General features: G+C 45.6%; 1 protein-coding gene across 1 annotated transcript in view; it reads right to left on the reverse strand.

Annotated features, from left to right (window-relative positions):
• The window catches only part of LOC138521860 (complement C2-like), a 261,013-nt gene that overhangs the window by 191,711 nt on the left and 55,095 nt on the right, over positions 1 to 14,207 (reverse strand). Inside the window, exon 3 of the mRNA XM_069635006.1 lies at positions 9,443 to 9,628. Coding sequence (XP_069491107.1) covers positions 9,443 to 9,628 — 186 coding nt within the window. The remainder of the gene's footprint in view (positions 1 to 9,442; positions 9,629 to 14,207) is intronic.

Below are 14,207 nucleotides of genomic sequence, written 5' to 3' on the forward strand. Positions count from 1 at the left end.
TGCCAGAGTTCTCCACACCTTCTGGTTCATCATCCGCACTATCTTCGCACCACAGAAATACCAGAAGGCGAGCCCGTGGTGTGGGGAGCTGGTGTGCAGTCATTCCTGAGTACCAAATCCTTAGGGTGGTGGGGGGCTGGTTTCTCCTGCTGGGCAGTCTTTGTTATGAAACCTGGCCTCACATCACAGGTATTTGGCAGCTATAGGGACTTGTGTTGTGTTCGGTCTCAGCGAACACTTGTGCGATAGTGTCTTATGTTGAGGTTCAGTCTGTATAACAGTTTGTTTGTGGACACCGTGTTTGAGTTGGATGTGTATAACACTTTGTTTGGTTCAGGAAGACCATCTGGGGCTAGTGGACTTATGTTGTGTTTGAGAATGGACAGCTGTCTGTTTGGTGTGCAGGGGTGTTGCTAGGTCTGGAAAAGATCTGGGGTTAAGCTAATGTCGGGACTGGCGGGACTCGGGGCTAGCTATAGCTGGTTGATCCATGAGCTTCTATCCGGGGCTACAACCAAAAGACCTGGTGCTATAGCCCCCTCGCCCCCCCCCCCCTAGCAACGCCTCTGTTCGGTGTCAGAAGATAAGTCTGCAATGGCAAGGCCCACTGTCAGGTTGGCAGAATGATTAATATTGCCTTGCTCATGTCTGGAATGAAGATCAGGTGTTATCTCTCGCTGAAATGCATGATTATGCTAAGGGAAAACCAGATGTAAGGCTTGAGGGTCTCACCCTAGCGCATGGGAACCAACCCGAGGAGGTCTAAGAATGCAGAGAAATGTAAGAGGAATGCTGGAAATATCCCTAGTGGAAGAGCAGTGCAGGACAACCACCTACGAGGGTCTATGACAGCGTAGACTGCTCTGGGCGAGACCCTCAGGAAGAAGCTTGTTTGAAAACGATCAACCAACTGATGGCTGAACGCCCTAGCCAATGAAAAGACAATGGCTATAACCCCTGCTGGGTGCTAGGACCAGTTTTAAGGTAGCACGCCTTTCCTTTAAGGCTGTTCAATGTATCTTGCTGATAAACGCTGCACCTCTGGCGGTCTTTGGGAGCTTCAGAGCGTGGCCTTACATCAATGGGGCTCAGAACTAATTCTCTGAAATAAATTGTTTCTATTTGACATTGAATTGGGAACAAATGCCTACTTTCACACGTACCCCACTCCCAGAAATTGTGTCGATTTGGTTACGGGGAGTGATTATATTTGTGTGCGAGTCACAGCAGGTGGTTGCACGCATGTGTGTAAGAGAGTCGCTCTGGGTCTATTGTGTTGCAGGGTGTGGCTGTTTCATGTAGTGCAAGTGGTCTTGTATAGCGCCTGTCTGCCACTTCCGGTGGCCTCGCTGCATCTGTGTCTGCATGTGTGTGTTTGTCTCGGTGTGTGAGTGTGCACTGTGCACCGGGCACTACATCCCTTTCCTGTCCTGCTGTCATGCCTTCCCAACTAGCTGCAGAAGCTTGCATCGCAGGCAAGACCGGATTTTAGTTTAGCAAAAGATGTGGTTCTTTTAAAATGTGTGGTGCCCGTCGCCAGTGCTGTGCCCCCCACCCCTTCTGTGCAACACCATCTTCCACCGTGTTCTAGTTTTCCTGCCTATTCATAGGATGAAGGGAAGTTTTATCCTAGCATTGCCACCTTTTTTTGGGCAGTGCCCATGTTTTTTGCTGTTTCCACTTCCTCGAAGGGGTGGTTTCAATTTTGCTATTGGCTATTTTCCCAAAATATTTCCAGTGCTTTTTGGACTAGGGTTTATTTTCCAGAACTCATAGGGCTTTGATTATAAATACGTGACAGTAGGTCACAACTGAGGCCAGAGCTCTGAGGAGTCATCACGCACACCTGTCCACTATAGCGCTGCGAGGCAGACTTTTCCAATTCCGCCCTTTTTCATAGATCCTGATGAATCAGGATTCGCTCATCCAAGCAGCGCATTTGATCATATTCGTAAAGTTCCTCGCAATAGTTGACAAAACGCATAGATCTAGGGTCAAAGCAGTCCTCTTGGCGCTAGACGCTGAGAAGATGGTCAACCCAGTTGATTGGGACTATATGATAGGAGCGCTTTGAAAGTTTGGGTATGGGCCTAGAATCTGCCCAGTGATAATAGCCAATGATCAGAATCTGTGGTTTAGAATAAGTCAAGGGGTCTCTCAGTAATCCTTGCCGGGGGTGGGGGGTTGGCAAAGCAAGGCTGTCTCTGTTTGCATTAATAATGGAAAGATTTGTAACATTTATTAGAGGAAGCAATGCCATCAGGGGAGTCCTCGGGGATAAAGAGGAACACAAATTCAATCTTTTTGCAAGCAATGTTCTTGTTGCCGATGGTCACAGACCCTGATACATCTATTCCAGAAGTAAGTTCTGAAATCTCTAGATTGCCAGAGGTCTCAGGTTTAAAAGTCAGCAGAAATCCATCTGAATTTCTAAATATTTAGTTTCCCAAATGTGTGGTGGGGTGTTGAAGTGGTTATCCCCATTCACGTGGGCTCAGCATTCCCTCAGATATGTGGGTGTATACCTCACAGGAAAATCATGACACTAACTAACAGAGGCTCATTGAAAAGTGACAGCAAATAGTAACTAGCTGGAAAAGCTCGGTGGTGCCCTCGATGGGAAGAATTGCTAAAGTTCAAATGAATATAATTCCATGCCGGATCTAAAGCGTATTCCAGGTCTACTCATGAGCTTAATATTCAGAGGGAAGTAACCAAGAATCAAAGGAACAGAACTGAGGGAAGTAACCAAGACTAAAGGGGACAGTACTGAGGGAAGTAACCAAGAATCAAGGGAACAGTACTGAGGGAGTAACCAAGAATCATGGGCCCAGTGCTGATGGGGAAAATCAGGGGAACAGTACTAAGTGAAGTAACCAAGAATCGAGAGAACAGTACTCAAGTGGGTAACCAAGAATCAAGGGAACAGTACTGAGGGAAATAACAAAGAAGCAATGGAACAGTACTGAGGGAAATAGCCCAGATTCAAGAGAACAGTCCTTAAGGAAGCAACCAAGAATCATGGGAACAGTACTGAGGGAGAAACCAAGACACAAGGGAATAGTACTGAGGGAAGTAACCAAAAATCATGGGAAGAGTACTGAGGGACAAATCAAGAATCAAGGGAACAGTACCGAAGGAAGTAAACAAGAATCAAGTGAACAGTACTGAGGGAAGTAACCAAGAATCAAGGGAACAATACTGAAGGAAGTAACCAAGAATCATCGGAACGTTCCTCAGGGAAAAATCAACAATCAAGGGAACAGTACTGAGGGAAATAACCAAGAATCAAGGGAACAGTACTGAGGGAAGTAACTAGGAATCATGGGAACAGTGCTGAGGGAGAAACACAGAAGCAAGGGAACGGTACTGAGGGAAGTAACCAAGAATCATGGTAAGAGTACTGAGGGAGAAATCAAGAATCAAGGTAACAGTACGGAAGGAAGAAAACAAGAATCAAGTTAACAGTACTGAGAGAAGTAACCAAGAATCAAGGGAACAGTACTGAAGGAGGTAACCAAGAATCATGGGAAGAGTCCTCATGGAAAAATCAATAAAGAAGGGGACTGTAATGAGGGAAGTAACCAAGAACCAAGGGAACTGTGCTGAGGGGGCAACCACAAATCAAGGGAACAGTACTGAGGGGACAACCAGGAATCAAGGGAACAGTACTGGAGGAAAAACAAGAATCAAGTGAACAGTACTGAGGCAAGTAACCAGGAATCATGGGAATAGTACTGAGGTAAACATCAATAATAAAGGGAACAGTACTGAGCAAAAAAACAAGAATCAGGGGAACAGTACTGAGGGGAGTAACCATGAATCAAGGCAACAGTACTGAGGGAAGTAACCAAGAAACATGCAAACAGTACTGAGGGAAGTAACCAAGAATCAACGGAACAGTACTGAGGGAAGTAACCATGAATCATGGGAATTATACTGAGGGGAAAATCAATAATCGAGGGAACAGTATTCAAGTGGGTAACCAAGAATCAAGGGAATAGTACTTAGTGAAATAACAAAGAACCAAGGGAACAGTACTGAAGGAAGTAGCCCAGATCGAAGAGAACAGTCCTTAAGGAAGCAACCAAGAATCATGGGAACAGTACTGAGGGAGAAACCAAGACACAAGGGAATAGTACTGAGGGAAGTAACCAAGAATCATGGGAATAGTACTGAGGGGAAAATCAATAATCGAGGGAACAGTACTCAAGTGGGTAACCAAAAATCAAGGGAATAGTACTGAGGGAAATAACAAAGAACCAAGGGAACAGTACTGAAGGAAGTAGCCCAGATCGAAGAGAACAGTCCTTAAGGAAGCAACCAAGAATCATGGGAACAGTACTGAGGGAGAAACCAAGACACAAGGGAATAGTACTGAGGGAAGTAACCAAGAATCATGGGAAGAGTACTGAGGGACAAATCAAGAATCAAGGGAACAGTACCGAAGGAAGTAAACAAGAATCAAGTGAACAGTACTGAGGGAGGTAACCAAGAAGCAAGGGAACAATACTGAAGGAAGTAACCAAGAACCATGGGTACGTTCCTCAGGGAAAAATCAACAATCAAGGGAACAGTACTGAGGGAAATAACCAAGCATCAAGGGAACAGTACTGAGGGAAGTAACCCAGATTCAAGAGAACAATCGTTAAGGAAGTAACTAGGAATCATGGGAATAGTACTGAGGGAGAAACAAAGAAGCAAGAGAACAGTACTGAGGGAAGTAACCAAGAATCATGGTAAGCATACTGAGTGAGAAATCAAGAATCAAGGTAACAGTACAGAAGGAAGAAAACAAGAATCAAGTTAACAGTACTGAGAGAAGTATCCAAGAATCAAGGGGAGTGTACTGAAGGAAGTAACCAAGAATCATGGGAAGAGTCCTCATGAAAAAATCAATAAACAAGGGGAATGTAATGAGGGAAGTAACCAAGAACCAAAGGGACCTGTGCTGAGGGGGCAACCACAAATCAAGGGAACAGTACTGAGGGGACAACCAAGAATCAAGGGAACAGTACTGAAAGAAAAACAAGAATCAAGTGAACAGGCAAGTAAGCAGGAATCATGGGAATAGTACTTAGGTAAACATCAATAATAAAGGGAACAGTACCGAGGAAAAAAACAAGAATCAGGGGAACAGTACTGAGGGAAGTAACCATGAATCAAGGGAACAGTACTGAGGGAAGTAACGAAGAATCAAGCAAACAGTACTGATGGAAGTAACCAGGAAACATGCAAACAGTACTGAGGGAAGTAACCAAGAATCAAGGGAAAAGTACTGAGTGAAGTAATCAAGAAACATGCAAACCGTACTGAGGGAAGTAACCACGAATCATGGGAATAGTACTGAGGGGAAAATCAATAATCAAGGGAACGGTACTGAGGGGAAAAACAAGAATCACGTGACCAGTACTGAGGGGACAACTATGAATCAAGGGAACAGAAATGAGGAAAAAAACAAGAATCAAGGGAACAGTACTGAGGGAAGTAACCATGAATCAGGGCAACAGTACTGAGGGAAGTAACCAATAATCAAGCAAATAGTACTGAGGGAATTAACCAAGAAACATGCAAACAGTACTGAGTGAAGTAACCAAGAATCGAGGGAACAGTACTCAAGTGGGTAACCAAGAATCAAGGGAATAGTACTGAGGGAGAAATCAAGAATCAAGGGAACAGTACTGAGGGAAGTAGCCCAGATTCAAGAGAACAGTCCTCAAGGAAGCAACCAAGAATCATGGGAACAGTACTGAGGGAGAGACCAAGACACAAGAGAACAGTACTGAAGGAAGTAACCAAGAATCATGGGAACATTCCTCAGGGAAAAATTAACAATCAAGGGGACAATACTGAGAGGACAACCGAGAATCAAGGGAACAGTACTGAGGGGAAAACAATAACAAAGTGAACAGTACTGAGGGGAAACACAAGAATCTTGGGAACAGTACTGAGGAAAAAAACAAAAGAATCAAGGGAACATTGCTGATTAAAGTAACCATGATCCAAGGCAACAGCACTGAGGGAAGTAACCAAGAATCAAGCAAACATTACTGAGGGAAGTTACTGAGAAACATGCAAACAGTACTGATGGAAGTAACTAAGAATCAAGGGAACAGTACTCAACTAATTAACAATGAGTCAAGGGAATAGTAATAAGGGATATAACCAAAAATCAAGAAAACAGTACTGAGGGAAGTAACCCAGATTCAAGAGAACAGTCCTTAAGGAAGTAACCAAGAATCATGGGAACAATACCGAGGGAAGTAACCAAGAATCATGGGAACCGTTGTGAGGGGCAAATCAAGAATAAAGGGAACAATACTGAAGGAAGTAAACAAGAATCAATTGAACAGTACTGAGGGAAGTAACCAAGAATCAAGAGAACAGTACTGGGGAAACAGAAGAATCAAGGGAACAGTACTGAGACAAGTAACCAAGAATAAAGGGAACCATACAGAAGGAAGTAACCTAGAATCATGGCAACAGTACTGTGGGGAAAACAAGAATCATGGGAATAATACTGTGGGGAAAATCAATAATGAAGGGAACAGTACTGAGGAGAAAAACAAGAATCAGGGAAACAGTACTGAGGGGACAACCAAGAATCAAGGGAACAGTATCAAGGAAAGAAACCAAGAATTAAAGGAAGAGTACTGAGGGAAAACCCAAGAATCAAGGTAACAGTACCGAGGCCTGAGACAGAATGTCAGATCTCAATACTTGCAGCTGAGACACAGGGGCCTCCAACCTTCCATCAGGATAGGGTAGGAGCAGACCCCTGACAGAGCTTGAGAAGACCCTTCAATAGGCAAAATCAACCAAAGGGTAGATCTGAGCCCTCTTTAAAGTTATATCGAATATGAAGACATGCTTCTAACCATGACAAAAAAGGATGTTAAGAAGAACTAGGGAGGACCTTTCATGATAGCTATTGTGAGAAAATGTAGGGGACCATGGATAGAATTTCCAAGAGTGAACAAATGTAAGAGTTGCAATCAAAGAGATCTATTGATGGCAGTCCACTCTTCATAAGAAGTATACGTTGGATCCAAGTTCCGCATCCGAGTTCCGCAAATCTATGCTGGATTGGTTGTGGAAGCAATGGAAAGTATGCACGCATGTGGTGCCAATGCCCACACTTTGCTGATTTCTAGCTGGAGGTCAGGGCCGGTCAAGCACTAGAACAATGCTGGGTTACTATGTATTCCAGGTCCCTGGATTCGTACTTTTAAAGTTGGATGAGAATGTTCACAAGGGCGACAAAACCCTTATTGGAAATTTAATATTGACAGCTAAATAGTGCATAGTTTTGTTGTGGGGGGAAAAGGGATGCACCTTCAAAGGTGATGTAGTTAACCAGATGGTGGTCAATTTTAACAATGGAAAGATTGGCTCAGGTGCCGCATAGCTCCCTTGGAAACGTTCACACAGTTTGTTCTCCCTTTCTGCAATTGGCTATCAAAGATGACTTGAATTTTAACTTTCTACAAAGATTGCGAGCTCTGCACTTGTTCGATGTCGACGCCTGATGTCAGATGCTCAACTCTGAAATGATAGGTCTGTCTTTGCTATTACCAACGTATGCTGAGAAGGAGAGGCAGGGGAGGTGGAGGAGGTAATTCTAGGAGATTTTAGGTGGGTTACTTTTATTTAATTTTAATAATAGCAGTTGAAAACAAATGTGGCCCTCTCAGACAGGGGATTGACGCTGTAGGGGGAGACTAAGCCAAGCAGGACGGACAGGGACTCGGCCTGTAATTGTGTCACCCCCAGTCTACAGATCCATAGACATCATGGTGCTCATTTAAAAAAGAGATGCAAATTGCAAGCAGGGGGCCGCCAATGTTAGCACTTGCGTGCTATTGCCCCCCCCCTGCATCCGATTGTGAACATTTACAAAGCACAGTGTACTATAGTGTGGCACAAGGTGGAAATCACCTTTACTCTTCACCGTGTGCTAGCGTGCAGTCCTCAGACTAATTAAATAAATATATAAAACAAATGGGACAACTGGAGAAGGGGTTGGGGGTTTTCCTTTTCAAGACTATCCTACCAAGACACTGATCTGCCTTCTTTCCCCTATGATATTAGTTATACTAATGCTAGTATTTTTTTTATTTTTGACCTTTTCTTTTAGAAGACTAGTAGGTTAAACCTGTTTTCCTGTTGGCTGCAGACAATCATTGTCCGATATGGGCTGCCGTGTGAATTTGCCCTAAAACTGATGACTACGTGCCTTTCACCTTCCGAGGTGACTGGGAAGAGGCCGTCGGACTACAGCCAGTGGATCAGAAGGACACAGGCTGCTTTAAACAATCAACTTCTCGTAGTCACAGGATGCCATCATGGGACTGGAAGTATATCTAGACAGCCACTATGAACCGGAAGTGCTATTGTCACACTGAATCCTCTGACATCGATAGAGAAGACGGACTAACGTTTCCATGACTACAGCCTCTGATTAGCATAGACCTTCTCAATAGTTATGCGGTCAGTGCTCTACACAAGAGAACGGGTCAGGTGAGTTAGGAGGGAATGGGTCAACCGATAGGTATAGGTTGCTGTCTGTCTTGCAAGCAAACTAATAAATCGCCTTTCGTGTTTACCGTCATCAAAATTGAGAATGCGAGTCTGATTACTCGGGCAGCTGTTATGCTCAATTTTGTTAAAAGATAAATGCTGCCTGCAAAGTACGCTCTGCATGCAGAGAAAATCCTTAGTTTTTAACGTGGTGCTCTTCCAAGACGGAGGACGAAAGTGAAGATGCCAACTCCTCTCTGCGCCCCTCCGATGGCTTGGAGGGGCACAGAAATGTCTGGGAGTGTAAGAGTAAGGTGTAAATAGCTAACGCCTTGGTTGCTTTTTTCAAGCCTTTTTAAACCCACCATACTTTGTTGGAGTTTGCTACCCATGCCCGATGCTCCAACCGCAAGGCTGCCAAGACTGTACTGCACTGGTGATCCCTAATAAGGGTAAAACATGCACGCGGTTGTCTGTCAGCCATGAGAAATGTCTGTCTTGGTTTGATAAAGCTATGTATAAAGTAGCGCTACCCTGGAACATAAGGCTAATCAGCATACCCACAATGCCTTGCTGATGTGGCTCTGCACTGGCGGTGAACTTCAAGCGATGGTTGCTAGGTGGCGCTGTGGCACGTGTGACTTGGCTCAAATGCCTTTCTCGTCATAGCATATGTATGTGTACATGATGAAAAAGCCATTTGAGCCAATTGACCCATGCCACAGCGCCATCTTTATATATACATTTAGCGGCATTTGGTGGATTCTGCCAGCCCTATTTGTGCATGTGGGTCTGACTCCTTGACAGGCCCTGTGTGCCTAGGTTTGTGCACATGTATGTCTGGGCCCTCTTTATCCATGTATGTCAGCCAGTGCTTTGCGGGCTCAGCCTGCTATCGCTTGTAGACCTGTGTTTCACTTACCCTTATTATCGCAGATGGCAGTGGTCCCGCTCCACTTGCCGTTGGGCATGCAGGTCCTCTCAGCTGAGCCTCGCAGACTATACCCATCGTAGCAGGTAAACTGCACGGTGCTCTTAATGGTGTAGACTTGTGTGCTGGAGACTTGCTCTCCAAATTCAAATTCTAACGGTTTCGGGCACAACATCTCTGAAAGCAAAAGAGAAGTCTATTTGTGTTATCGGTTCTTACCCGACCTTACACAATAAAATGAAGAAAGCAAATTACATAAGTATTCCTAAAAATCATCATATCAATTTCACATAAACAATCAGTCAATTTCATTCCTTATTAAAAAATAACATATCCAAGTAACAAAAAGAAGATACAAAAAATACTTCAATCAAATGCATGTACTAAAAGAGGAAATATTTCCATTTCTCAGACCCGAGAGAAAGGTGAGAATCTTCCCGGCTATAACTTAGGAACATCATAGAGCACTTCAAATTACCACATTAGTTTTACTATGCCCGCCTTAGGCAGCATTTGAATTACTGCTATAGTGACCACTGTTGCTGCCCCACTTGATATTTGAATGAAAAAGCTCTAAGCATCCAAAACAGTCAAATTATATATGAATTTGCCCAGCAAGAGTGACCGCTGTTCTTTTGAAACCCAACATAAGAATGTGTTGGCTGGTTTGCATTGTATTTGAATCCTGGCACAAATCACAATCCATCGTCCCACCAACCTCTTTTGATCGGAGTCTGACGAATCTCACCTGTGTGCAACAGATTCAATTTATAGCGCAGAATTTGGGATGACCAATAACCATTTGGGAATTTGGGAATTTCTTTTAAATATAGGTTTGTCCAAAGGCGACAAGCTCTTATATAACCTTTAGTCCCTCATTCTGGAGATGGTTTTCATCCAATTCTTTTTTATCACATGTGGATGGTCAACCAGGTCTTCTATGGTCATCTCAATTCTGCTTAAGACCAGGTCAACACTTGTTTTATACTTGGCCACCGACTCTATGGTAGCAGACCTCATAATGGGAGCTAGATGTTCATACGGTGTGCCCACCAGTGAGATCAACATTCTTCGATACAAGCCCAAGATCCTCCACTCGAATTTGCATCCTAATGATGCTAATCCCAACTCCAATCTTAATGCTGCATTGGGACACAATTAGGGAGGCACCAGGCACGTTTCCAGATGCAGGATTGATCTTTTCATAAGGCTAAAGCCCCCAGATTCACTGCAATCTCCGCTCCATCCAGCAATTTAGCAATAACTCTCTTATTATAGAAAGTTATCAAAGGCTGTCTTATTCTCATTCATGCAAAGTTCATTAAGCAAAGAATATTCCGATATGGCATCTAGTTTCTGTTGGAGACCAACCTGGGTTCTATCAAGTAACAGAACATTGTCCGCGTACGACAAGTACGGGACGACTTGGGTAGAAATTCTGGGTGGTGCAAAAGCCGACCTGCTCTGAAAATCACCCAGATCTGATAGATGAAAAGATATTTTATTTTGAATAAAGAGAAATATTTAACCAATCGAGTTAATACACACTGGGCCTCATTACAAGGTTGGCGGTCCTGTAACAATGGTACTGTATCTCTCATCCCATCTCTCCCTCACTCTCTCTTAATCTCTCTCTATCCTCTCTGCCTCTCTCTTCATAGCTATCATTCTCTCTCTGTCTCTTTCTCTCTCTCTCTCTCTCTCTCTCTCTCTCTCTCTCTCTCTCTCTTTCTCAGACTGTTTCTCCCTCTTCATCTCTACCCCTTCATCTCTCTCCCTCTCTCTTCATCTCTCTCTTGCTCTATCTCTCACGCTTCCCTCACATCAAAGGATGATCAATAGCTGAAGACGGGCAGCGTAGCCTCGCTCCCCTGATATTCCTTCTAGGGCGTGGAAGGAGAGTTTAGCTGGCATGCCCATTGATTGAATCTTTACTCTTTCCTCACCCAAAATCCCCTATTTGATTTGTAATTGGTGATTGGTTCTCACTTCCACTGGCAACTATCCTGAGGGTATAAACGAACCCAGTCCCCAATTAATGAAAAATAAAATAAACAAATAATGTACACATTATTGGGAACAGGGAAAACAATAAAATGACGGGGGCCCGGATCGCTGAGTTTTCTCCTTTTTAGAGTATAAGAAAAACATTTTCTGCCCCATCATGATGTCATGCCGTACCCTTGACCCCAGTATTTATTATTTTTCTTTTAAATCTCAGCAACTGTGATTGGGCTATCCCGCTGCCTCTGTTGGCTCCAGGTACTGCTGTACAATATAATTTGGACTATGCATGTGTGCCTAAATTGCTAAGCATGGACATCGGCCTGCCCCAGGCTACTGGGGTCTGGTCGCTGAACTTGAGCAAGTGGCTCACGCTCATCTGAACGAGCCCTGACAACGGAATTTTACATGGACACTCTCGGGAGGATAGCTCAGGGGCAATGTGCTCGCCTTGGAAGCAAGATGGCACGGAGCAACGCATGTTCGATCCCCGGGTCCGCGCTTGGAAACCTCTGGGTATTAAGCGTGTTATAAATAACCTACATATATTATACTTCATAGAGTCATGGGGTGGAGGCCCAACGCCCCTTGCCTGAGATGGATGTGACCAGAAATACAAGTCAGCTGCCACCTTTACCCGGACATACACCATCACATGATGTTTTATGAACATACACAATGAGGACAGACTAATCCCTTGGGACAACGATAATCTTTGTTCAAGCAGGGGGCGGGAATAACATGCCGGAAATCCCACTTAATATCTCTCTCGAAGTTTCGGCATTGAGTGACAATGCATAAGAAGAACAGGTCTGGAGTGCAAAGTGGGTTCATTGGTTGGAATGGGTTGAGGCTAGCCCGGGAGGATAGCTCAGCGGCAACATGCTCGCCTTGGAAGCAAGACGAAGCAGCACAGGTTCGATCCCTGGGTCCGTGCTTAGAAACTTCTGGGTATTTAAGCGCGTTATAGATACGCAACTAAGACAAAAAACAGTTACTCAACTAAAAAACAAACAATTCCTGTAACAGCGCCTCGATGCCCGCGAGCTGTGTGAGCGTTTTAAAAAGAAAAATAATAATAATAAATAATGCCCAAAAAAAATGCTAGGGTGCTCCCGTGTGTCTTGCAAGCAAACATAATAAATCATTTGCTTATTCATCACTGAAAATTAATAAAATTATTTTTAACGTTCGCATGGATTAAGAAGGAAGCTAGACTATTCTTTATGTTCCTTCAAGTCTTGCCTTTCCCTTATTGAAGCCCTCTGATTTCTGAGAATAATAGGAGTTCATTCTCCATTTGCATTCACTCATAGGCCCATTTATGCAACTCTATGGTTAAGAGTTACAGGTCAGCCCAGCAATCCACATGCCTCCATGGCCTCACCATCAACCCAGCAATCCGCATGCCCCCATGGACTCACTGTCAGCCCAGCAATCCGCATGCCTCCATGGCCTCACCGTCAGCCCAGCAATCTGCATGCCTCCATGGCCTCACCGTCAGCCCAGCAATCCGCATGCCTCCATGGCTTCACCGTCAGCCCAGCAATCTGCATGCCTCCATGGCCTCACCATCAACCCAGCAATCCGCATGCCCCCATGGACTCACTGTCAGCCCAGCAATCCGCATGCCTCCATGGCCTCACCGTCAGCCCAGCAATCCGCATGCCCCCATGGACTCACTGTCAGCCCAGCAATCCGCATGCCTCCATGGCCTCACCGTCAGCCCAGCAATCTGCATGCCTCCATGGACTCACTGTCAGCCCAGCAATCTGCATGCCTACATGGACTCACTGTCAGCCCAGCAATCCACACACCTCCATGGCCTCATCGTCAGCCCAGCAATCCGGATGCAACCATGGACTCACCGTCAGCCCAGCAATCCGCATGCCTCCATGGACTCACTGTCAGCCCATCAATCTGCATGCCTCCATGGCCTCACCGTCAGCCCAGCGATCCGCATGCCCCATGGACTCATCGTCAGCCCAGCAATCTGCATGCCTCCATGGCCTCACCGTCAGCCCAGCGATCCGCATGCCTCCATGAACTCACCGTCAGCCCAGCAATGCGCATGCCTGCATGGCCTCACCATCAGCCCAGCAATCTGCATGCCTCCATGGACTCACCGTCAGCCCAGCAATCCGCATGCCTCCATGGCTTCACCGTCAGCCCAGCAATGTGCATGCCTCCATGGCCTCACCGTCAGCCCAGCAATCTGCATACCCCCATGGCCTCACCATCAGCCCAGCAATCCACACGCCTCCATGGCCTCACCGTCAGCCCAGCAATCCGCATGCCTCCATGGCCTCACCGTCAGCCCGGCAATCTGCATGCCTCCATGGCCTCACCATCAGCCCAGCAATCCGCATGCCTCCATGGACTTACCATCAGCCCAGCAATCTGCATGCCTCCATGGACTTACCGTCAGCCCAGCAATCTGCATGCCTCCATGGACTCACTGCAGGCCAGCAATCTGCATGCCTCCATGGACTCACTGTCAGCCCAGCAATCTGCATGCCTCCATGGCCTCACCGTCATCCCAGCAATCCGCATGCCCCATGGACTCACCGTCAGCCCAGCAATCTGCATGCCTCCATGAACTCACCGTCAGCCCAGTAATCCGCATGACTGCATGGCCTCACCATCAGCCCAGCAATTCGCATGCCTCCATGGACTCACCGTCAGCCCAGCAATCCGCATGCCTCCATGGCTTCACCGTCAGCCCAGCAATCTGCACGCCTCCATGGCCTCA

This window comes from Ambystoma mexicanum, chromosome 13, assembly GCF_040938575.1.
Source record: "Ambystoma mexicanum isolate Mex_15411 chromosome 13, UKY_AmexF1_1, whole genome shotgun sequence".
NCBI lineage: Eukaryota > Metazoa > Chordata > Amphibia > Caudata > Ambystomatidae > Ambystoma > Ambystoma mexicanum.